The 26,448-nt window shown below is 34.2% G+C and overlaps 2 protein-coding genes across 2 annotated transcripts; both read right to left on the minus strand.

The window, feature by feature from the left end:
• Window positions 1-6,114: 6,114 nt before the first annotated feature.
• LOC132274659 (disease resistance protein RPM1-like) lies at window positions 6,115-10,632 on the minus strand. Its single transcript, XM_059775981.1, has 2 exons — window positions 7,741-10,632; window positions 6,115-7,474 (listed from the first exon to the last, which is right to left on the minus strand). Exon 1 carries the CDS (start codon window positions 9,175-9,177, stop codon window positions 8,200-8,202), a length of 978 nt encoding a protein of 325 aa, XP_059631964.1. The 5' UTR covers window positions 9,178-10,632; the 3' UTR covers window positions 6,115-7,474; window positions 7,741-8,199.
• Window positions 9,208-9,816, minus strand: LOC132272983 (disease resistance protein RPM1-like). The gene has a single exon (XM_059774032.1). The coding sequence runs from the start codon at window positions 9,814-9,816 to the stop codon at window positions 9,208-9,210; it is 609 nt and encodes a 202-aa protein (XP_059630015.1).
• Window positions 10,633-26,448: the final 15,816 nt, after the last annotated feature.

A 26,448-nucleotide genomic window follows, 5' to 3' on the forward strand; every position in this document is an offset into this window, starting at 1 on the left:
GTATTTGATTAAATATTAAATGTCTCGTTTTGATAAACAGGTCATTAAACTGATTAACACGTTTACCTGTTTAATAAATAAGTTGGGTTAGTATTGAGGATTCTTGACACGATTATTAAATGGGTTGGGTTTGGGTTTACCTATTTAGTATAATACCCTTATATCGACACGACATAACACGACCCACTAACACGAATTGTCACCCCTACTTAGAGCAATAAAACCAAACCTTAGGGAGTGTCGGAGCATTTAATCCAAAAATTTATGATATGAAGTGTTTTGTTAAGTATATAACAGGAAATTATATAGAAAAGTAAAAATTGAATACATTCATATTTACACTATATAATTATATTTTCATTTTAACTATATAATCGAAACTTTTTTTTTTTTATCAAATTATATGATTAAATAACTCGCAATGAAGATACATGGAACTTGCCTTCGAAGATTCATCAAACATCCAAGTTTTACATTCTACACTGGGTTATCTCTAAGTTGGCATATTGAAATCATTTGGGAGTTGTTTTGCGTGTTGTTGTCCTTAAGTCTTTCTTTGCATCTTCAGCTCTTTCGGCTGAGGCTTTTGTCACGAGGGATGCTTTGCTTTGGGCTCGTAATTTTGGTTTTCGCAGTTTATGTTTGGAGAGTTATTCTCTTATCTTATGTGAGGCTGTGAATTGCGTCCGCCCGTGTCCTGCATCCATCTTGCCTCTTGTTTATGATATTCGGCATCTTTTGCAAGCTCTTGCTGTTGCTCGAGTTGCGCATATTCGTCGTGCTATAAATTCACTGGTGCATCAGATTGCTATGCTTTCTCGCTCTCAACCTCGCTCTAGTCAGGTGTTTTATGGGCTGCCTTGGTATTTACAGTTGTTTTTTTCTTCAGCTCGTTTCTTCAAGTTTTCCTCTGTGTTTCTTCTTTGTTCTGTCTTGTTTGCCTTGTAAATATATATATATATATTTAAAATTATATTATATAAATATATCTATACTATTCTAAAATTGTAAGTAATTTCTTAACACTTTTAGATTTTTTAAAAATACAAAATAATTTTCATTAAATACTTTACATTATAATATATACTTATATACTATTTAGAATTCCAATAGCCACTATTTCTATACATTATCTATATATACTTATATATAAAAGTGTATAAAATTTTAATAATTTTTATACATTTTCAACAATTTGTAGTACCTATAATTTTTAAAAGGTTAAAACAAACCGTTAATAGGAGTACCTTTTAAAACTGAATTACATTTTTTATTTTTTATTTATAAACTATAGACCCTTTCTACACATTTTCAACAATTTTGAATTACACTATTTTTTTTTTCAAACGTTAAAACAAAGAGATAATAGAAGTACCTTTTAAAACTAAACACACACATTTTTTAAACGTTAAAACAAAGAGTTAATAGAAGTACCTTTTAAAACTAAATACGCACATACCGCAATTATTATCTATAAAAGTGTATATATTAATAATAATTTTTATATATTTATAACAATTTTTAGTAACTTATTTTTTTTGAAAGGTTAAAACAAAGAATTATTAGGAGTACCTTTTCAAGCTAAATTACCTTTTTAAGTATTTTTTTATTAATCTATAGGCTCTTTCCTTTTCTTTACAGACATACATTTTTTTATAATGATTAGTAACGTGTTATAATAGCCCTTCCTAGAATTAATACATTTAAAGATAAATTAACTTTATTAATTTCTTTCTTAAATCACTTGTCTTTTCTTTTTCTCAACAGTAATTGGTATTATTGTAAAGAATAGCTCAGTTAATACCTTTCAAAGCTAAATTACCTTCTTTTTTTTTTTAACAATTCTTTTTTTTACTTCACATGTCTTTTCCTTTTCTCAACCGATACAATATGTAAAAACGTATGCGTTTTCATCGATTTTATATACATGTCATATTTATTGACATCAAAACTTGATGTACCGTTCCAATTATTTTTCATGATTTTCATTTTCATTAAATACTTTACATTATAATATATACTTATATACTATTTAAAATTTCAATAGCCACATATGATTAAATGAGTCATCTGTGAATTCCAATAGTTACATATGATTAATGAGTATATATATATTTTTATTATTTCTATACATTTTAACAATTTTGAATTAGAGTATTTATTTTTAACAGTAAAATCGGTACATTATTTTGACTGTTGCAATTCTTTAACTTCTAACAAAATAGTATGGACATATTATAGTTCTCATTAAATCATGTAATAATTCATACCATAATGAGACTTTTTTTTTTTTTTTTTGAAATGTATTTTTTGGTTACATATATTTATGCCTAAAATAATTATTTTTTATTTTTTTGAATTTCTAAATGTTTTTCATATTTGTTAAATAAAATAATTTTGTTAAATGTATCTTTTTGGTTATATATCTATACCTAAAATAATATATTTTTTATTCTAAAAGTGTAAAGAAATTTTTGAATTTTTAAACTTTTTTCATATTTTTTAAAATTAAAAAATAAGGTTTTTGTTTTGATTCAAAGTGTACAAAATATTTTCTAATACAATTTATTATTTGATTAAATATAGTTTTTAATCATAATAATTGCAATTCAATTGCTCTTAATTACGATTTAATATTTGTGCCTTTTGATATTTTATTTCACTACTTCATTTCCTGCACTGAACCAAAGAAGTTGTAAATAGTCTGCTAGCTTGAATTGCACAAAATTGTTTCTGAATTTGAGAGATTATCTGGAGTTGCATTAATGGAGAATTATCTATATCTTTTGATTGGCAGAAAGCAAAGCTTCTCTCTTTGATATTTTATTTGCTTCCCTCTTTGATGTTTTATAGCTATGGTGTTTTTATCCAATTATTCATTAACAATTCTTTATTGCTGTGAGACGTGGATATTCTTTCTTATACAACAATATATTTTAACATTTCTGTCTTTAACTTTCAGAAGACATTGCTTCAACAAATGAAAATGGACCTTCTTGACCAACCCTCAAGGTTTTGATTGGAATTTTGGAGGGGAAGTGGATATTGAGCATTAACGATTAGTATATGCTTTTTAATTATGACAAATTCATAATCAAATATTAGCATTTTAAGCTTTTTTCCAAGTAAATCTTTTAACTAATTTAATGAGACATGTTTATGAAAAACAAATTAAAAATAATAAAAAATAGAGAAAGTGCTTTACACATTAAAATTTGAAATTAAAAAATGTTAAGAAATTCTTTACACTTTTAGTATTTTTTTTCTTTTCTTTTTTTAATATTGCGGATTAGGGCATGGAATTTTTGGGGAAGGAAAATGGGTTGCTTTTTAAGAAGTGGGATGAAAAATGTTTTTCTTTTCTTTTTTTTCCCTTTTTTTGAATATTGATTCCAGTATGTGTGTAGTTAGTTATAAAAAGTATTTTTATTAACTCTTTATTTTAACCATTAAATAAATACTCTAATTCAAAATTGTTAAAAATGATAAGAAATAATAAAAATATATATACACTCACTAATCATATGTGACTATTGGAATTCAGAGATTAATCATATTTAAAAGCAAACCCGTTCCTTCCCAAAAAAAATTTGTTTAAAAAAAAAAAAAAAAAAAAAAAAAAAAAAAAAAAAAAACAACAACAACAACAACAAACAAACAAACAAACAAAAAAAAAGAAAACCTAAAAGGGAAAGCAAAAAATGTACCATTTTTTGTTTTTAAAACACACGTCTACCCAACTTCAGACATTTTCTTTATTTCCAAATATTTTTTGTTATTTTAAATTTAGAAATTTATTAACGTATATATCAACCATATATAATGGTTTAAAATGCCTCCAGAAAGGTTAAAACAAAAAAAGTTGATTAAAGCATAATGAATCATGCCTCATTAATAATATAGATTATAAATGTATATATTATATATGGCCTAATATTTTATGAAAAAAGTTGAGGAAAACCAAACAAAAACACATGTTTTTAATCCGATTAAAAATGAAATGGTACTCTTGGAATTTTCAACCTTAAATTTTATTAAAACTGTATTATTTTTATTTTGATACTTAAAATCTCCAACCAAGTATTTCTTTAACTCTTCTTTTTTATTTTCACTATAAATTAAATCCAATTTCATTAAAAAGTATTAGTGAACATTAATTACTTAAATTTCATTTCATGTTTTTAATGGTGGATAACCTTTGGATTTTCAACCTAAAAAAATGTCATAAGTGGACTGCAAAACCTGTACAACCTCTTGGAATTTTTAACCTTAAATTTCATTAAAAGTTTATTATTTTTATGTTTAATGCAAAATTTTTGCAATTTAAGTTTATTATTATTTTGAAATTTCCAAGCTATAATAGTATTTGATGTCTCTTAAAATTTTGAACAATAACATAAAAATCTATTATATATATAGAGGTAAAAATTACAAGATCAAGCTCCAAAATTGAGGAAGCAACAAGATTAGATGTCAACAAGAGCATTACAAGTAGGGATTACAAGAAGAAGAAGTATCAAGGAGCATATTTTATCAATTAGCTTTGGCAGTAAGGATGAGAATGCATGTGCGACAAATCAGGAGCATCAATTAGCTTGGTTAAGTTATTTGCTTGTTTTGAATCCTCTACTCAATTTAACTCATAGTGGTGAATTCATATTAAATTGTTTTAATATTAAGCGTAGTGATGATAAAATGATTGTTAGGTTTCATTCAACAAATTAACAATTATTCAGTTTTATTGTACTCATACTGAAGTACTTATTTGAATATGAGTGTTTTGTTATATTCTTCCTTTGGATTACATATACCTTCTTTTTTTTTTTTTTAATGAGTACTTAAGTTTGGTTGTTCATGTTATCCAAAGCCTTCAATTATTTTGATTTACATGTGATTTGCATTTGTTAATTCCATGTTTAAAACATTTTTGCTTAATCTTTGTTGGTCCCATTTTTTGAAAAAATTTAGATGGTATTTGTATGTCAACTTGTTTCTGTGAGTTTTGGATTGCTATTTTTTCTTTTTCCTTTCTCCATTGTATTTATTTTTTGAAAGTTCATTCATTTCAAGAAACTTGAGTCCATGCAAGAAAAGTCTTAACAAACATGTTATAATGTTATAGAAAGAATAAGTGTCTTCTTTCTTACAATGCAAAATGCTGGAAGGTTATTCCTTTTGTGCTTGATCTATGTGGATTACAAAATGATAATAATATATATATATATATATAAACTATTATATTTTAGTTATGATAAAAGGATTTTTAGGTTTCGTTCAACAAATTAATAATTATTGAGTTTTCTTGTACTCATTTTGAAGTATTTATTTGAATGTGAGTATTTTGTTGTATTTTTCCTTTGAATTACATGTACCATTTTTTTTTTTTTTTTTTTTCAAATGAGGACTTGAGTTTGGTTGTTCATATTATCCAGAGCCTTCAATTGTTTTAGTTTTCATTTGATTTGCATTTGTTCATTCAATTTTTAAAACATTATTGCTTAATTTAGATAGTATTTGTATGCCAACTTGTTTCTGTGAGTTTTGGATTGTTATTTTTTTATTTTTTTCTTTCTCCATTGTATTTATTTTTTGAAAGTTAATTCATTCATCTTGAGAAACTTGAGTCCATGAAAGGAAAACCTTAACAAAAATGTTATAATGTTATAGAAAAAAGAAGTGTCTTTTTTCTTATAATGCAAAATGTTCGAAGGTTATTCATTTTGTGCTTGATCCATGTGGATTACAAAATGATATATATATATATATATATATATATATATATATATATATATATATATATATATATATATAAATTGATTAGAATCTATATTCTAGAATATATCTTAATATAATATGGTTTTGAGTTTAAAACTCAAGAAGCAAAATAAGATATCTTTTGGTGCATGATGATCATTTAAAATATTTGAACGTGAAAATGTATGAGAATTGCTCTACTGAGATTTCTACATAGAATGATTATAGATAGAAGTGTGATAAAACGAAAAAAATATTTAATACAAGTAACAAAAATGCAAATTAAAAATAGAAGCTTAGTTGTGGTATAAATGGCATATGAAATATATTTTCATATTCCTTGCTTCACATTGAAAAACATCGAATCAAATAAATTATAGTTTATCAACTTAATCACTGATCAAATAATTTTTTTAAAATTTTTTATAATCTTATTAATAACTTGGATTTACATCACGTGCATCTGCACGTGCTCTCTTGCTAGTATAATACATTGGACTTGAGCTATTTCTAGTTAGCAATAAATTTCTACACTATTTATTTGCGGAAATTGAAGAAAACGTGGACCACTTGCCAAAAATAGAAAAGGTGAACCGGTCCCAGGCCCGGCCCAAAAGCAAGGCTGGTCCTCTTTCTATAGCACGACCCTTCTCTTCTGTAAGACTCTTCGGCGCCGTTTTGTTAAATTCCTCGTTCCGGCACCGGAGTCGGTAACTCAGGTCAGTTGGCAGATACCATTTTGTTTCTTTTATTTTTTCTAATCGTCTCTTAATCACTTCTATGGTGTTTTTATTCCTTTTTTTCTTTTACTATTCTATCTTTTGTTCTTTTTCAAATTTTTTTTTTTATAAGAAATTTGTACAAATTAGTGATTGTTAGTGTTCTGTGCTCTTATGAAGATTGTTTTAAGGCGTTTCTCTTTTCGAATTGTGATATATTAGGATTTTCTCTGAATTTGCATTGGTGCTCTGTATGTTCCTTTTTATTTTATTGTATTTTTTAGTCATATTCTTTTTTCTTTTTCTTGGGGCTAAGAGAAAACTATGTGGAATTGATGCTAGCATTAGAATAATCAAGCATCCTTTTTAGAAGTGTTTCAATTTTCTTCTATAATTGATAATTTTCATGTTATGTTGAATCACTTTTATAGATAATTTGAAATGCATAAGAATACACATAATGACACTAATCACTCAACAAAAAACTAATAACTACCAAAACTATTTTTCTAAAATCCTTTTATATCAAAATAAACTGAGTGAAAATTTCTTTTATTCCTTTTATAGAAAGCAAATTTCTTTAACTTATTGCATGCTCTTGGAAGAAATCAATTTAAAATGAATCAATGGATTTATGAAGAATTCAATCTCAGAACAAATTCACAAATTGAGTTTGTCAGGCAATATATTTGAACGACTGAAGTCACTAAAATTAAAATTAGCAAGATAGATTACAACAATAACACAAGAACTGAACCACCACCATTACCACCACCAACTACTACTACTCTCCTAATCAACATCAACAACAAGCACAACAACCACCACCACCATGACAACATCAAAAGCAGGTAGACCAGAGTAGCCTGAAACTGTCTCTCTTCAATATCACAGCATATATCCACCATGTCCAACTTATTAACTAGGAAGTATAACCATTCTGAAACAAACAGAGAGAACTGACTAGGACCTCACTTCTTCGTGTATATATGGCTAGCAACCTAGACACAACATGGAAGAAAACAAGAACAGTCACAAGAAGTCTTTTGATGAATGAATGACAATTTGTTAGTAAAGCTGCTCACTAGTGACTGGGTCTAAGAAATTACTAGATAGAAATTCTTAACATATATATGAGTGAAGACACAACAGTTTTTGTTCCCTTCATGTTGTATGCATTATTGTGCTATATGGAAATGATACAGGGAACAATAAGGAAAAATTGTGCATTGATTTTTAATGAAACACATAGCAGACAATGTCTCACCTCCTTGTAGTAGACTGAATCAGGACAAGCTTTCATAAGATTTCCTGGATGGGGACTTGAAGTAATGGTTGATCTCAGGGATGTGTCTAACCTTTGGGCGATCCACGCTCTCTTCTCCACGTATTAGCTCTGCGAGCTCACTCGAAGCGAACCTCAAATTCAGTTCTTGTAGATGCATGAGATATTCAATACCAAGAGGCATCATCTTCAACTCATCACAGGTGTCTAGAGTCAGCTTTTGGAGACCTGGCATCACTCCCTTCTCTATTATTATTTCATTCAGTTGAGGGAGATTACTCAAGTGTAGAATAGTAAGCTTGAGGAACCCTGTACAGAAGCATAATTGTTTTTCTGTATAGCCATTGAGAAGCGCGAGGTCCCTAAATTAGGCAGTTGTTGGATGTATGGCAGTGGATCTTCTCTCAACCTGGACCAATGCAAATACAAATATGTGAGGGTTTAAAGTGAGTGAAACCAACGAGGCACTTTCTCCAGTTTTCCAACCAAAATGAGCATATTAAGGCAGGGCGGAGCCGAGGAGAGCGCTTCCATTCGAAGGTATTCCTCTTCATCAGTTACCATCACGAATAAGTAGCGTAGCAGTTTCATATTTTGGATTGAGATGCACAAGTCTTTGTTATCTGCTTCCCTCACCTTCGTAATGCCAATCCTTGTGAGTTGGGTTATGTTTTTGGTTTGCTTCATCAACCCCGCGTTTGCTTCTACACAAGCCAGCACTTGCAAGTTCTTTAGCTTACAAATATTTGACGGTGATGGTGTGCCATAGGTGTAATCAAAGTCACTATAGTGTCCTCGATTGCAGCGGTACATAATTAGATGCCGCAAATTGGTAATCCCAGTTGGGAGTACTTCTATCTTTGAGTCCGTAATGTCTAAGGTTTGAAGATTGTGGAGTCTTCCAATGGACTTTGGAAGCTCTTTAACTCTAGTTCCTCTCAAGTTCAAATATCTCAAATTGAAAAGTTGAACTAGTTCATCTGGCAATTTCACAATCGGTGCATCTTCCAAATCTAAGACTCTTAACAATTTTAAGCCAGATGGCAATGTATTCAAAGATGGAGAAAACACATTAGTGGCAAAAACAAAAAGAGTTCGAAGACGAGATTTACTCTTCCATGATTTGAGTAGTTCTCTGTGATCACTTGATAGGATTGACAAGTGATGCGCTCCATTCTCTTGATCACTGCCTTGATGATCAGTACTCCCATCGTAGAGTACAGTGCAAAACTTCTCTTTTTTTAATACCAATAGAGCAAGCCCTTGCATAAGATCATGCATCTTAAGTGCTTTTGGCCTTCCTGCTGGGTTCCTCATCACAACTTGAAGCATGCTTCGATTAATGAGTGCCATGAAATAACTCTCTGCTACCTCTTCAGGTGTTGTCTTCTCGACCTTTTCTACAAACCCTTCTGCCATCCAAAGTCTAATGAGCCTCTTTCGTTGAATTCAGTAATCTTCGGGAAAGAGACTACAATATAAGAAGCAACACTTAAGTCGGTAAGACAAATCATTGAAACTTAGCAGCAAGATACTTGTCACTCTTTCTAATTGGGCGTTGTTGCTCAACATCCAGTTTAAGCCATCACAAGCTTGTCTCCATTCCCATTCCGATTTTTTGGAAGACATAACACAACCTAGAGTAACAATTGCTAGAGGTAGACCTTCACATTTTGCAACGAGGTCGTAAGCTAAGCTCTCGAGACCTTGAGAGCAACTCGTGTTGGGATGGTTCGGGAATGCTTTCATGCAAAAGAGGTCCAATGCGTCAGAATATCCAAGTGGTTTAAGATGATAGACATGGCTTTTAACTTCAAAAGAAGATGAAGCTATATCTTCTCTCCGAGTTGTAAGCAAGACATGACCTCCACGTCTTTCATCCGGAAGTGAACATTTAATGTCTTTCCAGAGGTGATCGCTCCATACATCTTCGAAGACAACTACATACCTTCTTGGCCATAGGTAATCCAAAAGAATCTCGACCAGCTGTCTGTATCTCATGGTGCTCAAGCCTACTGGAACAGCTTCCTTTGATGTGCAGTAGAACTCCTCAATCATGCGCCTAAGTAGGTCCTCAACGTTGTAAGTTTGTGAGACAGTGATCCAAACATGGCAGTCAAAACTGTCGCTTGACATTCTCGTGGTTGTAGGCCTTGACAACTAGGCTGGACTTGCCTGAACCACCCATTCCCACCACTGAAATAACGATGCGTTGTGATTCGTTATCCATCAACCATTTGACTAATAACAGACAATCATCTTTAATCCCGACCATATCATCATCTTTAAAGAAGAGAGAAGACTCAGCTTGGTTTTGCACCCATCTCTGATCGTCATGTGAGCTCGTTCCTCTCACATGATCGACACCATAACGTTGGCTTCTTTCTGGAATGTCTTTGATCATTCTCTTGATCTTTTGTAACTCTCTGGCTATTCGATGTCTCACCAACAGATTCTTTGGGATGCCAATAGTCTTGAAGAAGAGCCTTATGTATTTACCCCCACTTTGTTGCTTGTTCATGTGATACACGAACTCATCGGTGATGTCTTCAACACGGTAGGCACTGTCTTTCACTTCTTCCACCAGGATTTCTCTAAATCTGTAAGAGCTCTCTTTCTATCAGCATCCTGCAAAAAGGACCTCATCCATCCCAACTCTTTCTTGAGGTCATTGAGTTCATGATGAACTCCTCCTATCAGCGACACTTCATTCTCAAGGACAGAAACAATCTTGCCGATCAAGAGGTCCACCGCAGGAGAGGCCATGCTTGCCTTCTAGCTAGCTTCCCTCAATTGTCTGCACTCAATTTGTTCATTCATGAGCAGTAACGTTATTTATTTTGTTACAACAGATTGCCCAGCAGCCCACCATATATTTTTACTTGGTTTTATTATTGAAATTCACAATCATGTGAACTACATTATTCGACATTATTTTCAAATTTTCAAATTTAGTACTTTAGAGTGAAATTTCAAGCACATGCATCCCCTCTTGGAATTCAGTTACAAGTGTGATGTGAAAGCTTTGGCGGTGGCCAACTGGGGTCATTGTTAAGCATGCATGTATTGTCAATTTGTCGTCTTGACTTTGGAGCACATAAATTTGCTGTGTTCATTAGTCTAATTTGGGACCATTGAACACTCTTGTACATATATATATACAACGCCGAAGATAGAGATGTTGAAAAGAAGGTATATGTTGCACAATTCAATAATATTTTATAAATAAAAGAGTGATTGCTTGTGTTCATAGTATAATTGTGTTCTTCGTGGTGGTTCAATTGGTGTCCACACCATTACAGTAAGTGACAAACTGAGATTGCAAGTCTCAACTGCTGTAAAAGGATTAAAGAAAAAAAGTCCCAAAATTCAAGAACTGGCCTACCTAGACATCCTTATTCAAATTCGCTCTTTGGGATTTTGGAGTAACCTTTTTCTAATAAAGTATTCTTCTTTCCCTCCCCTTTTCTTTTAGGCTTGGACTCAGGTAAATTATCTAATAAGTATGTTCTTTTATTTAGCACTCTATCTCCAAGATGACAAGGGTTCAAGTCTGATAAAATAAAATTTTAAATAAAATGAAACTTACAAATTTATGTGACTATTAAAATAATTAATATTCAACTTGCATGTTGGTATGTAACAACAACAGAAAAACACTAATGGGATGTGCCTTTTTCGCCTGCTGGGATGAGTGCGGTTTAGACAATATAGTAGGCTAATTTTTTGTTTGACGTAGTTCTATATAGTTCTTTTTTATTTTTGTCTTCAGAATTGTACTTTTATTAATTTATTATCACATTTTTAAGACATTCTCGAGTCCATTTTTGGTTACTATTGCTTTGTTCGGTAGGAAAGAAAGAAGATAGGTGGAGGGAAAATAGGAGGGAAAGAACAAAGTTCCATCGTTCGGTAGGAAGGAGACACGGAGAAAAAGAAAAATAGGAGGGATGACACCTTTGGAGCATCAATTACTGAACTTAATGCATTTGAATGTTCCCTGTTTTGATTAATTTCTGTTCTAAATTTTATATTGAATGAGAATCTTATCTTCTTCCGGAGTCCATGGCCCTTTCTTCAACCCTCTCTTATCACAGCATGGTTTTCTCCCCATTAATTACTCTCTCTTTCTCTCTCTCTAAAGGATAATCAATGAGGAACTAGAAACAAACAAGTTGTATGCTTTAAAGAAGAATATATAGGCACCGCCGATAAAATTGAATCATCGATTCAATAGAAGAAGAAATTGAATTTATGTGCCTGACTTTTTGAGAAACCCAAATAGATTGACATTTATCAACCATACATACATATGTGCGTATAAAGAGAGAACTAAAGGAGCTTTTGAGGTTAAATGCACAACAATGCCCATGCAGTAGGTAGGATTAGATATTTGAATCCCTGTGATGGAATCCCTCTCTCTGCTTCCAAGCATGTAGATAGTGGTTATTTCTTCTTTTTCCTTTTTTAATGATGAAATATGATTCTAGGTTTTATATATATATATATATAAGACAAACAACAAATTTAAGTGAAATTAATGGAATGTATAATAAAGGTTCAAATGAGTAGTAAAAATAGTGAGGGTATAATGGTAAAAATAAATTTAAATTTTCTTTTCTTTCTTAATTAACGAATAAAGTAAGTTGTCAGATTCTTCTCTTCTTTTTCATCCAACCGAACAAAACGAGGGAAGTTTGTAATCCCTTCCCTAGGGACGTATTGTCCTTCCTTTCTTTTCTTCATTCCATCCAATTTTCTTCCTTCCTTCCAAACGGAGCATATATGCATTATTAGTAAGGGAAATTTTTAATAATTTAAAATTTTATAATCAAAGTTTTATAGAGCTTATATATTAGCCACCAAATGGAGAAACCAAAATTAACATTAGGTTCATTTAGTTTTATTTGTTATTCAGTGTTAACTGTGTTGTAGAGAGTTACTATTATAATCACATGAGATTCCTTGTGCATTTTAATTTAGAGCATGTAAAGGGAGATAAAGGGTAAACCCTGCCTGTGCAAGTATACTTACTAATTGAAGAAAATGTTAAAAATTATAAGAATGCAAAATATAATTATTTTTTAATTTCCACAAATTTCAAAAATTGAACCTCGTCATTTTCCAAAAAAATAATAATAAATAAATAAATCTAAAGGATTTGAAAAAATAAATAAATAAAAAGTTGTGTAAAGACTTTTTTTTATTAATTTTTATTTATTTATTTTGACTTGGCTGGGAGTTGTTGGTGGGTACTTGGGGGTGGGGACGGGGCAACAAATGATAGCTCTTGTCAATTGACGATTGAAGCAAACAAAGAAAGTTATTAGGCCTGTTGATAAGTAAGAACGAAGTTCAATTATACATGTATATATATAGAGAGATGTTTGTTCGTGTTCATACTTACAGACCGCCTTGTCCTGGCCTGTTGGTATCAAGGAGGAAATTGTAAATCCATCTTCTATATGGTGAAGTTGCTGGCATTTCTGAAGTTTTTGCAATAGTTGATGAGTATTCGTCGTCTTTTTCTCTCTTTCTCGAGAAAGTTCAAGTAAATGCATATATCCATAATATTGATATGCTTACCTAACAGACAACGGTTCAAAATAACAAGAAAGTGAAAGAGAGTTATTAATTTATTACTTTTAATGTTCCTATAACCATGACAACAACAAAGAAAGCAGGCTGCAGTTGCCTGCGATAGTCTCCGACACTGCAACCATCATTTTGCTAAAGAAAACATAGCGAATTGGGTAGAACGTACCTTCACTTCTTCATACGGTTAGCAACCTAGAAGAAACAAGAACCATCCACAAGAAGTATTTTGATTTTAAATATATAACAAACTTGTGAGGAACCTACTCTGTGATTGATTTGAGAAACTACTAGCTAGTAATTTTTCTGCATGGTGTAGATAAATTTCGTACCCACTAACAAGCAAGAGTGATCGTTATCCGTTAAAGAGATAACAAATTTAAATTTGAACCTTAAACAATTATTTACATTACCGTCCCACACACTCACATCTTTATATTTACATCCAGGCCATAAAATATTTTTCTTTAAAAACATTTTTAGAATCCAAACATCATAATTTTTCTCTGAAACAATAATAACTATAACGTACAATAGCAACAACAAGTAGTCATTTTATTCCATTATAACAGTAGATGTACTAATTAACTTCTTGTCTGCATCCATAGGCTGTAGTTGAAAAGGAAACACACAGGAAATCCAAATCTCTTACTGCCATGGTAGAACAAACTAATTAGTGAACTAGGTAGCTAGGACTTAATACACAATACAACTAGCATCGTATATAATCAACAACAATAATAACAACAAAAGCAACAATCCTGCTAGACTTTTTATTTCATAAAAAAACCACATGTACTATATATGTAGCCGTCTTGATCAATAGGCCGGTTGCAGTTGCCTGTAACACGGTGAACTGGTTAGGACCTTTACTTCATATGGGACTAGCAACCTAGACACCACACAGAAGAAAAAAAAGACAATCTCAAGAAGTATTTTGATAAATAAATCACCTACTCAATGACGGATTTAAGAATTCACTAGCTAGAACAGGCTATGCCTAAATGATACAGGGAACAATAAGAAAAGAAATGGACATTGATTTTTAATTAAATTCAAAGCAGATAACGTCTCACCTTCTTGTGGTAGATCGAATCAAGACAAGATTTCATAAAACTTTCCGTGGTAACCGATAGAAATGTCTAATCAGGGGGATGTGTCTAACCTTTGGGCGATCCACGCTCTCTTCTTCGCATATTCGTTCTATGAGCTCACTCGAATTATAGTACATCAAATCCAATTGTTGGAGATGTATGAGATATTGGATACCACAAGGCAACATCTTCAACTCCTCACATGCGTGTAGAGTCAGCGATTGGAGTCCTGGCATCACTCCCTTCACGATTGTTATCTCATTCAATTGAGGGTGATTTCTCAAAAATAGAAATTTAAGCTTTTGGAACCCTGTACTGAAGCACAACTGCTTTCCTGTATAGGCATTGACAAGCCTGAGCGGCACTAAATTAGGCAATGCTTGGATGTGTGGAAGTGGGTCGTCTCTGTGTGGAAGTGGGTCGTCTCTCAACCTGGACCAATGCAACCACAAACGTCGCGAGGGTTTGGAGAGAGTGAAACCAACGCGGCACCTTCTCCAGTTTTCCGACTAAGTCAAGTTTGTTAAGACAGGGTGGAGCTGAGGAAAGTGCGTCTATTCGAAGGTATTCCTCTTCATCAGTTACCATCACACCTAAATGGCGAAGAAGTTTCATATTTTGGATTGAGATACACAAATCTTCCTCATTTGCTTCTCTCACCTTCGTAATGCCAATCCTTGTGATTAGGGTCATTTTCCTCACTTGTTTTATAAAACCTTCTTCTGCTTCTACAGAAGTCTATACTTGCAAGTTCTTTAGATCACAAATATTTGAGGGTCCTTTTGTGCTAAAAATATAATCGAAGTCCAAAATATTTTTTTGATTGAGGCCGTAGACAAGTAATGCCGCAAATTTTGCAACTTAGTAAATCTCAGTTGGAAGCACTTCTATGTTTGAGTCCTTAATGTCTAAAGTTTGAAGATTGTGGAGTCTTCCAATGGACTTTGGAAGCTCCTTCACCTTAGTTCTTCTCAAGTTCAAGTATCTCAAATTGAAAAGATGAACTAGTTCATCTGGCAATTTCACAATCGGTGCATCTTCCAAATCAAAGACTCGTAATAGTCTTAACCCAGATGGCAATGTACTCAAAGATGGAGAAATTTTTTTAAGGACAAAAACAAAAAGAGAGCAAATATGAGACATTCTCTTCGATGATTTGAGTGCTCTGCTGTCGCTTGATAGGATTGACAAGCGACGTGCTCCATGCTCTTGATCAATGCCTTCAGTATTGTCATCATAGAAAGTGCAAAACTTCTCTTTTTCTGAAACCAATAGAGCAAGATCCCGCGTAAGATCATTCATCTTAAATGCTTTTGGCCTTCCCACTCGGTTCCTCTTCACAACTTGAAGCATGCATCTGCTAGTGAGTGCCATTAGATAACTCTCTGCTACCTATTCGGGTGTTGTCTTCTTAACCTTTTCTACAAACCCTTCTGCTATCCAAAGTTTAATGAGCCTCTTTCGCCGAATTAGATGATCTTCAGGGAAAAGACTACAATATAATTTTTTTTTGGCAGGTTTAAATCGTGTGCACAAGGAGATTGAATAAATTGTGAACATTATGTTGTTATCTTTCACCCCGCTATTTATATGGTTAGGCGGCTGGCATTTCTGAAGTTCAAGTAAATACATATACCCACAATATTGCTATGCTTACCTATCAAAGAACGTTTCAAAATAACAAGAAAGTGAAAGAGAGTTATTAATTTAATACTGTTTATGTTCCTAAAATTTTTAATAATAAAAAACTAACTTCTCCACATTTTAACTACTCAAAATGAATTATTTGGGGTCTTCGTTTTCCCAATTTCCACGGATAGAGTTAAATTTGAGTAAGGATGTCAAATTGAGCCGGTTGTTAGATTGAGACTTTGTTTTTTTTTTAAATAATACCCATCATTTCAGGGCAGTTGAGACTTACAAATCTGACTTATTATAATGGTGTGTTGGTGGATTGAGGTAAGAAAATTTATGCATGGATAACAGCGGTAATAACAAAAATAATAGCAATGACAATTAACAGCGACAATAATAATTAATTAATTAACTAATTAACCAAGTGAAATTTTTTGATACAGTAAATATACAATTAGAATATTTATAATTAGCCGACCCTCTACAAAACAAATATATAAATATTGTCAAATTGTCGTCTTGACTTTGGAGTACATAAATTTGCTTTGTTTCATTAGTTTAATTTGGGACCATTAAACACTCATACATATATATACATACATGTATATATATATATATACAACGACGAAGATAGAGATGTTGAAAAGACGGTATATGTTGCACAATTCAAGAATATTTTATATATTATTTGTCTTTTTCGTGATGGGTTTAATTGGTGTCAACACCATTACAGTAAGTGACAAACTGAGATTGCTAATCTCAACTACCGTCAAAGCACGGTTAGTATTAAACCAAAAAAAAAAAAGTCTCAAAATTCAACAACTAGCCTATCTATAGGTTATTATAGGCTATAAGGTTATATTTATTTTATTTTATTTTATTTCCGATGAATTAGGGAGATGAATAACTTGAACATGGCCAAATTAGCTAAGGGAGTTGAATACTTTACCATTGAGCAATACCTGAACTACATGATACTGAGTTAACAGAATAAAAATAAGACATTCTAAGCTACTAAAATGTGGCTCCATCTTTAATAATGGCAATAGCTCACTTATGTCATCTAGAGTTGAAAAATTGGAACATCTCGGAGATCGAAGAAAATTAGCAACATCCTTCGTAACAGTATTGGACCCAGGAAAATATAGATTTAAAGTTGAGACGATAATGTTAGAGAAAAAAAATTATTGCTTTTAATACTGAATTTTATGATTGAACAAATGGTAAAAACGTCCTCTTATTCGAGTCCTTTTTTGGTTACTATATGTATTAGAAAGGGAAAATTTTAATATTTTATAATCAAAGTTTTATAGAGCTTATATATTAGCCACCAAATGGATAAACGGAAAATTAATATTAGTATCATTTAGTTTTATTTGTTATTAAGTGTCAACTGTGCTGTGGAGAGTTGCTCAAGAATTTTAGTTGAGAGTATGTAAAGGGAGATAAAGGTTTAACCCTACCCGTGTAAGTATACTTACTAATAGAAGAAAATGTTAAAAATTACAAGAATGCAAAAGATAATTATTTTTTATGTTCCTCAAATTATAAAAATTGATCCTTGTTATTTTAGAAATATATATATATATATATTTAAATCTCAAGGATTTGAAAAAATAAATAAATAAAAAGTTGTTTATAGATTTTTTTTTTTTGTTATCAAAAAAAAAAAAGTGCAAAATAAAAAAAATAAAAAAATTGATTTGGATGGGGGTAGGGGGCTACAAATGATAGCTGTAGTAATTGACAATTGATGCAAAAACCAAACAATTTTTAAAGACGGAGAAATTAAATGTCACAATATATTTTATTATTTTTTTCTTTAGATATACGTTCATAAGTCAAATTGGATGATTCAAGTAGACAAGCTGCAAAAGAGGGATTGAATTAGACAAATTTTTTCTTTTTATATTCTTTTTATCTTATTCGCAAATCTTTTACTGAGGATACCAAAAATGACTTGGGCGGGCACGACCCAGATTACTTGAAACGGGTCTGAAAAGAACACTTGGTCCGATCGAATAGGGGTTGAGATTTTTTGAAGTGTAAAAACTATTCTTTCCAAATTGAGAGAGTTTGTTTCTTGCATCTTCAATGGCGTCGTCTGTGGGAACTGAAGGAAGGATCCAGTTGATCATCGAGTTCGCAGCAAGCAAATTGATCGTTCTTTCAGAGAATTAGGATTGATTTGCGAAGTAGAAGCTTGATTTCTGGAAATTGGAGTCTGATCCGCAAGATCGTAATCTGTTTTGCAGATGTTTGATCCTGACTAACGAAGTTTAGATCCGACGAGTTCACGGCAGGAAAGATTCAAATCCAGCCGGAACAGATCAGATTTCGGCTAGGTCGAGGCCAGATCTGGTACATTCACATTAGTAGAGTTCAGATCCAATCACGATTTCTCGGTTGATGACTCTGCTCCGATCAGGAACGATGATAAGAAAAGAGAATTCTTATTCACAAGAGAATGAATAACACATAAAGCTTGATGAATTGATGAGTATGATTGAAGCTTTGAGAAGAGAGAATGCGGAATTGAGAGTTGGAATGGAGCGTTGAGAAGCTCTGATTATTCCACGACCGCCTCCAGTAGGAAAAAGAGTTATGCAAACGAATGTTGCTCCCCAGGATGAACAGGAAGGAAACGTTCACCTGGATCTCCGTCGTGAAGAGATCAGGGCCGAAGATATTATGCCAAATGTTTATCATGTGGAAGATCAAGAAGGATCTGTCCATTTGGATCCACATCGTGAATGGATCAGAAGAGAATAGTTCATGGGGATCGATCCACACCGTGAGAGGCTTAGACGAGAAGAAGCCGTGGAGTTCGGTTGCAATAAGGCCACACTGTCGTGGCAGAGGGCGTTAATGGAGGAAAGGTCGTTCGATCCGCCCTACCGACCGTCAATGGCCACGTATGACTACAGAAGTTCGGATAGGAGATCTGTTGATCAAAAGATACTTCCAAGGTTTTCGAGGGAGAATGAAGCTCTCCATTCGGCAGCGCAGACTATCGATTCACCGTTTACAGACGAGATTTTGAATGTTCCGAATCCGAAAAAGTTTTCCATGCCAGTTTTTACTCCGTTCTATGGAATGAGCGATCCGATCGAGCATGTTTACTATATTCAACTGAAAATGGCTTTGAACACAGAGAATGATCCTTTAATGTGCAAAGTTTTCCTTACAAGCCTGACTAAACTAGCTCTCAACTGGTTCAAGAACTTAGTAAGAGGCTCGTTGGACAGCTTCCATAGCCTATGCGATAGATTCATAAGCCAGTATTATGGAAACAAGCGTCCGACCAAGGATATTTCAAGCTTGTTTACAATGAAATAGCTAGAAGGTGAATCTCTCTAGACTTTTCTCATAAGATTTAACTTAGAAAAGAGCATGGTAATAGAGTGCCATCCATCCACTGCGGTTCAAGCATTCATATTGGCCATGAACCGAGGAACGCCGTTCCACACAAATCTAGTGGTGAGTACGCCGAAGACCATGGATGAGCTGAACCAAAGAGTTGACGGTTTTGTGCGCTTGGAGGCAGAAGAAGCTGCCAACGCAAGGAAGATAACCATGATCGCAATGGAGGAGAAGACCAGAACAAAGATTAGACAAAAGCAAGTTGCACCACAATGCCCGACCTTCTGGAAAGCAGAAAAGAGGCTTAGAGAGGACGAGTCGGTTACTCCACTTAAAGTTACCCTGGCAAAGTTATTTCAAGAAAATAAAGATAAGTTTTGCCCTCCCCTACCAATCAGACAACCGTTCGAACAAAGAGATCAATCTAAACATTGTGCTTTCCATAATGATTTTGGTCATCTGACTAATGAATACAAAAACTTAAGGAGGCAAGTGGAGATGCTGATAGCAAAGGGATAGTTCGCTGGATACATTCAAGGGCTGGCAGTGGAGCAGAACCGACCGGCTGAGCAAGTGAAAAGAAATCAGAAGCTAAACTACCATAATGCTCAACCCATTCGGATAATAAATGCAATTCATGGCCGACCTGAGTCGACCGAAAAGTCAGAAGAACTGCTCCAAACGCGTCTCCATCAAGCACAAATAAAGAGAAGGATAGGCAGTGTAAATGTTCTGCACCAGCAGAATGGCTCAGTTCAGATAAAATTTGACAGAACGAATCTGTTGCGAGTTTAGATCCCTCATGAAGATCCCTTGGTTATTAGCTTGATGGTGGCAGAATGCTTGGTTCGGAGAGTTTTAATTGATCTAAGGAGCAGCGTGAATGTCATTCCAAGAGTAACATTTGACCGGCTCGAGATCGACCTAGAAAAGCTCAAGCCCACTGGAAATCCACTGTTGGGATTCAATGGGAAGCGAGTAGAACCTATTGGTATGGTAGAATTGCCAGTACGAGCTGCTAAGAGAGAATTGATTAAAAGCTTTGTGGTCGTCGAGATCCATCTATCTTATACTCTCTTGATGGGAAGAGGGTGGATTCACAGAGTATAAGGTGTCCCATCGACTTTGCACCAGGTGATGAGATGCTTGAGCCCAGATGGGAGCAAAGTGATTGATATCCATGGGGACTAGGTCGCAGCCAAGGAATGCTACTCTGTAACTCTGGAAGCTGCTGGAAAGGGAAAAACTTCTGTCTGAACTAATAGCCCGAGATAGCAATTACAGGGGCCTCCACCCAAAGAGATTGGGGAGGAGGAGGAACCTTTGGTTCTTACTGTAGAACCTCTTGTTGATGTGCAGATTGATCCTCTGAGGCCAGACAGAATCACGAGAGTAGGGTCAGGGCTTGCTAAGGAGGAGAAACAGTAGTTAGTTGATTTCCTATCTCAGAACGCAAATGTGTTCGCCTGGAGACATTCAGATATGCCAGGGATCGACCCCTCAGTGTCTTGCCATTCCCTCAATGTAGATTCGAACGTCAAGCCTGAAAGACAGAAGCAGAAGAGGTTCGCCCCAGAGCGTAATCAAATCATAGCTGATGAAATTGACAGGTTGCTGGAGGCAGGGTTCATCAGAGAAGTTTAGTACCCGGTTTGGCTCTTAAATGTCGTTGTAGTACAGAAGAAGAATAGGAAATGGAGAGTCTGTATTGATTTCACCAATCTGAATAAAGCTTGTCCAAGAAATAGTTTTCCGTTACCAAAGATTGATTAAATGGTAGATACCATTACTGGGTATGAATGGATAAACTTTCTGGATGCTTACTCAAGCTACAATCAAATCCTTATGGATCCGAACGATGAGGAGAAAACTTTTTTTGTCACCGAACAAAGGATCTACTGCTACAAAGTCATGCCGTTCGGACTAAAAAACACTGGAGCCACTTACCAAAGGTTGGTCAGTAGGATTTTCAAAAGTCAAATGGGTAAGATTGTAGAGGCCTATATTCATGACATGGTGGTAAAGAGTAAAAAGAAGGACCATCATTTGAAACACTTGTAAGATGTGTTCGGGGTGTTGAAGAAGTATGGTATGAAGCTTAACCCAACCAAGTGCTCATTCGATGTGGGTTCTGGGCAGTTCCTTGGACACGTGGTTAATAACAGAGGGATTGAAGTTAACACAGCCTAAGAAGAAGCTCTGATAAAAAATGCAGAACCAAGAACAGTGAAGGAGGTGCAAGCACTCACCGGACGAATAGCCGTACTGAGTCGATTCATTTCTAAGTTGTCAGATCGCTATAAACCGTTCTTCGATACAATAAGAGGCCACGGAAGGCAAGTGTGGGGGGATGAACAATGACAAGCACTGACCAGGTGGAAAGAGTATATGCGGAGCTCTCCAGTCTTATCTACCCCAGAACCAAATGAAAAGCTTTTCATGTACCTTGGCGTGTCTGGCATTGCAACAAGTGCCATTTTGGTGCAGTGCGAAGAAGGCAAACAGTTCCCAGTGTTCTATGTTAGCAAAATAATGGCCGAGCCAGAAAGAGGGTATTCAAAGGCCGAATGAGTGATTCTATCATTGGTGAATGCGAAGAGGAAACTCAAGCTTTAATCCCATCCTATCGTCGTTCTGACCACCTTTCCTATAAGGGTGATCCTGCATATGCTAGATTTGTCAGGAAGTAACGACGGCCGTTCCAATACGCCAAACTGAATGTAGTGAATGTGTGGTTCAAGAAAAGCCTTTTATATCAAATTTAAATTTATAAAAACCACTACCAACACCACTACTAACATAGCAAGAGTGAGTAGGGATCGTCCCAAGGGATTATACGTGTTGGAATTTCAACTTCGACTCTAGCGTACCAAATGATTGCAGAAGAGAATTGGGTTGGTTGATTACTTCTAGAAAAGAATTAATTAAAATGCAATAAGATAAAAAGTAAGTAAGAAGGAAAGGTCTTGGGGTGTAGAGATCACCACCAAACAATACTATTCCAAACCATAATCAAGTGACTAATGAGGGAAATGAATGTGTTGCAACAATGTTGTGTGTGTAAAAGACATTCAATTGGTAAAGGTGACTCAACAAGTGCAAATTGTCTCAATCAACATGTGTGAGGCCACAATACATCTATTGGTAGAGGAATATATTGTCTAGACATCATGTGAAGAGAACAAAATATCAAATCAAGTCATTGAACCTTTCATTAAGCTCATAGTCCAAGCAATCCATAAGGATGACTTAGTTAAACATGCATTATCTAAACATCATGTAAGAGGTACAAAATATCTATTGGGAGAGGAATAAATTGTCTAAACACATGTGAAAGATACAACATATCATAACTAGTCATTAATCCTTCATTAAGCTCACAATCCACATACAACACAATATTTGAGGAATATGTCATTTGGACTCACAAGCATGGAACATCAAACATCAAGAGTAGATTGTCCTCCCATCTAACATTACACTACCACTACACTAAATCTACACTATTAGCATAAAAATAAAGCTATCTAAACTAGGGGAGAGGCACAAACCATCAAGAATAGGCATAAACCATCAAATGAACCAAAATAGCATTCATTAAGCATATCATCTTGATAATCTCTAGATCTATAGCATCAATACACATAGACATGCATCAAAAACACTAAATCTAGAGATAAGCACATGAATATCCTACTCTAGCATACATAGACATATGGATAGAATAGAATAGTCAATTGGAAGCATTAAACCATACAAACCATGAAATAATCAAGATTTATATATACATGAATATCAAGATGTATCATACAACACTAATCCCTCAATAATACACAAGATTAGAGTATAGAAAGCATGCTTGGGGCTAACTCTAGCCCCAAGAAGATGTCTAGCCACTCATGGTAGTGATGATCCAACCCTCAAGGGCTAACTCCATGGCTGCTCCTTGTTGGTGAAGATCTCCTCTAATGGTTGCTCTAGCTTCCTCCCTTCTTCCTCTCCAAGAATAGCCTCCAAGATGATTTTCAATGTGTGACAAGAGACTCTAGACAACTCTCCAAAAAGTGTATCATATTCCTTATATAGGTAGGTCAAATACACCCTATGATGAGCTATGGTCGTGCAATGCATATTCTCCAATGATTGGATGAAGGACGGAATAAATGAGCTGGACTTTAACTTTTTCTCGCTGGTGGAAGTTCGATCGATCGAACCTTAACTTGGATCGATCGAAGATGGGTTCGATCGATCGAACTGTATCTTGGATCGATCGAAGTGGTCTGACTCCTCCGGATAAGGACAAGGCTGAGATATTTCTAAGATATTTATGGGGAAAAGGACAAAAGTGGTTGGTAGGCGTACAGCTGTGGATAAGATCAATCATTTGAATAGGACAAAATAGGGTTCGATCGATCGAAGGTGATGTTGGATCGATCGAACTTGGAATTTCAGCAAAGGCCAAGGTTGGATCTATCGAGAAGTACTGTGATCGATCATAGATGTTCGATCGATCGAACTCTAAGTTGGATCGATCGAACTTTTCAGCTGCACAATTTTGATTCCTTTTTGCTCCTTTCTTTCTCCACTTTGCTCCCTCCTTTGGTTTATCTCAGGATTGCTTCAATTAAGCTTTTATTTGGCTGAGTTAGCTCAATTTTGGGATTAGTGCCTGAAAATATAAATAACACGTAATAAGTCTAAAACGGCAAAGTAAGATAGATAAAGGTACTAGAATGCTTAAGCTTAACGGGTTTAAATGCGCACTTTTCGGCGCTCATCACACCCCCAAACTTAAATATTGCTAGTCCCTAGCAATAAACTACGAAGTAAGGAATGAAATGAACAACTAAACAACTATAAACTGGAAAGCAAGTAAAATGATAACACCATTTTCGTAGGGAACACGATTGCATTTAGCATATGCAATAAGCCTTTTAAACCCCTAGGTTACATATATATATATAAAATAAAAAATAAAAATAAAAAAATAAAAAACAAAAAGTAAGAAAATTTTGTATATACTTGCATTGTACATATTCTTTCCATTTGTTTTACATTGTACATATTCCTTTTTCATTTCTTGCATTGTACATTTTCTTTCATTACATTTTGCCTTATTTAATTTTCTTTTTATATTTTGTTCATGCATTTTATTCTTTGTTTTTCTTGCATTTTGTATATACTTGCTTTCATTAAATGAAAAATATAAAAAGATCACCATTGTGCCCTTATGTGTAGTCATGCATACTTTATGATTTATTTTGGGTTTGATCTCATATCTCTTACATCTTGTGTTATATTGCTTTAAAATGCTTGATTTGATTATTCTTATCCCATTTGATATTTGATGTGAGTTTGCTAGCGTGGTTATTCAAGTAGGTTGTTGATTCCAAGTTTGGGGGAGACGTCTTTCGAATTGGATCATGACCGGGCTTCATGTCTACACCACCACGGTATACTCTTTCCACTTTTTTTTCATTGTTCTCATTGCACATTGAGGACAATGTGTGGTTTAAGTTTGGGGGTAAGGTGTCTTGTTGCATTCTACTTAAGATTTGAGCTTTAAATGCATGATTGAGATTTGAGATTGATGTTAGCTATGATTTTGATCTTTTGAGGACTATATTGCTTAAAATTTAAAAATTGCTTGACTTGAGAATCCAATACTCCTTGTATGCCTTGAGGATGCCATTTAGGAGTAAATTTTTCAAAAGATTGATATCTTGCTTGCATTTGTGGTCCACATCATCTTGAATTTGTGATTGTTTTGAGATTCATTCTAGGATTCTACACTAGCACCGGTGCACGCTAGCATTCAATTGTAGGGTACATGCTTTGTTGCTTATTGAATTGGTTATATCCCAATTGGGCTAGTAGTGCATTGAAAGCTTTCATTCTTGATAAAGGTGGATAACAACCCCTTTTCATTGAGTAGCCGGGATTCTTGCCTCATTAAGCAGTGAACTTCTCGCGCCGAAAGGTGGAGGGCCCAAACTCTAGGTTAATAATTGATTAAAAAAAAAAAAAAAAAAAAGTTGCAAAAAGCAATAAAAGTGAGGACTTCTCCTAAAAGGCGAGAAGTGGGAAATGATTAGATGGTTGTTGTCTTGATTTGTAGCCTCGTTGATTTGAGTTTGTAAGTCCGTAGAGGTGTCTTAACACCTAATGCCCTAAAGCCATCTGGTTTAGGAGTCATTGACCTAAAGCTCGCTACATGAATCTTCTAGAAAGCTTAAGAGATCAACACATTACATAATATTTCCATCTTTGATCCTCAATAAAATAAAAAAAAAAGAAAAAAAAAATAGAATGAAAAGAATAAGCGCACCCAGAAGAATAAAGCTTTAATAAAAGGTCCACTCTCTTATCTTGATGATCGGTACTAGATTTGTGTGCTAGTTTGAGGGTAAGGATGTGATTACTTCTCTAGTTAGCTAAGATAGCAACACACTTGACGCCGAACCTCTCACATGGATTCTAGACTTGTTTCGATTTTCATGATCATTTTCTTGATGTGTGGAGGACCATGCTTGCTTGTTTGATGTTGAGATTTTGGGAAATTGCTTGGAAATGGTTAAAAAATTGCATACTTGAGGTAGTTTTCTCCCAATGCTTGTTTCTAATATTGGTGCCTCTTTTGAAAGAATGAGCTTAATGTTTGTGGGTATCATTTCTGGAAACCCTCACGAGACTTCACTCGTCCACTAGGGGTAACCTAGGGGTTTAAAAGACTTGTTGCATATGTTAAATGCAATCGTGTTCCCTACGAAAGTGGCGCTATCATTTTATTGCTTTTTAGTTCATAGTTGTTTAGTTGTTCATTTCATTCCTTACTTCGTAGTTCATTGCTAGGAACTAGCAATATTTAAGTTTGGGGGTGTGATTAGCGCTGAAAAGTACACATTTAAACCCCTTAAGCTTGAGTATTCTAGGACCTTTATCTATCTTATTTACCCGTTTTAGTACTTATTTGTGTTTTTGTCTATTTCAGGTCAATAATGTT

This window comes from Cornus florida, unplaced genomic scaffold, assembly GCF_030987335.1.
Source record: "Cornus florida cultivar Cherokee Brave unplaced genomic scaffold, ASM3098733v1 CherokeeBrave_3.0.0_Hap2_Chr09, whole genome shotgun sequence".
Lineage (NCBI taxonomy): Eukaryota > Viridiplantae > Streptophyta > Magnoliopsida > Cornales > Cornaceae > Cornus > Cornus florida.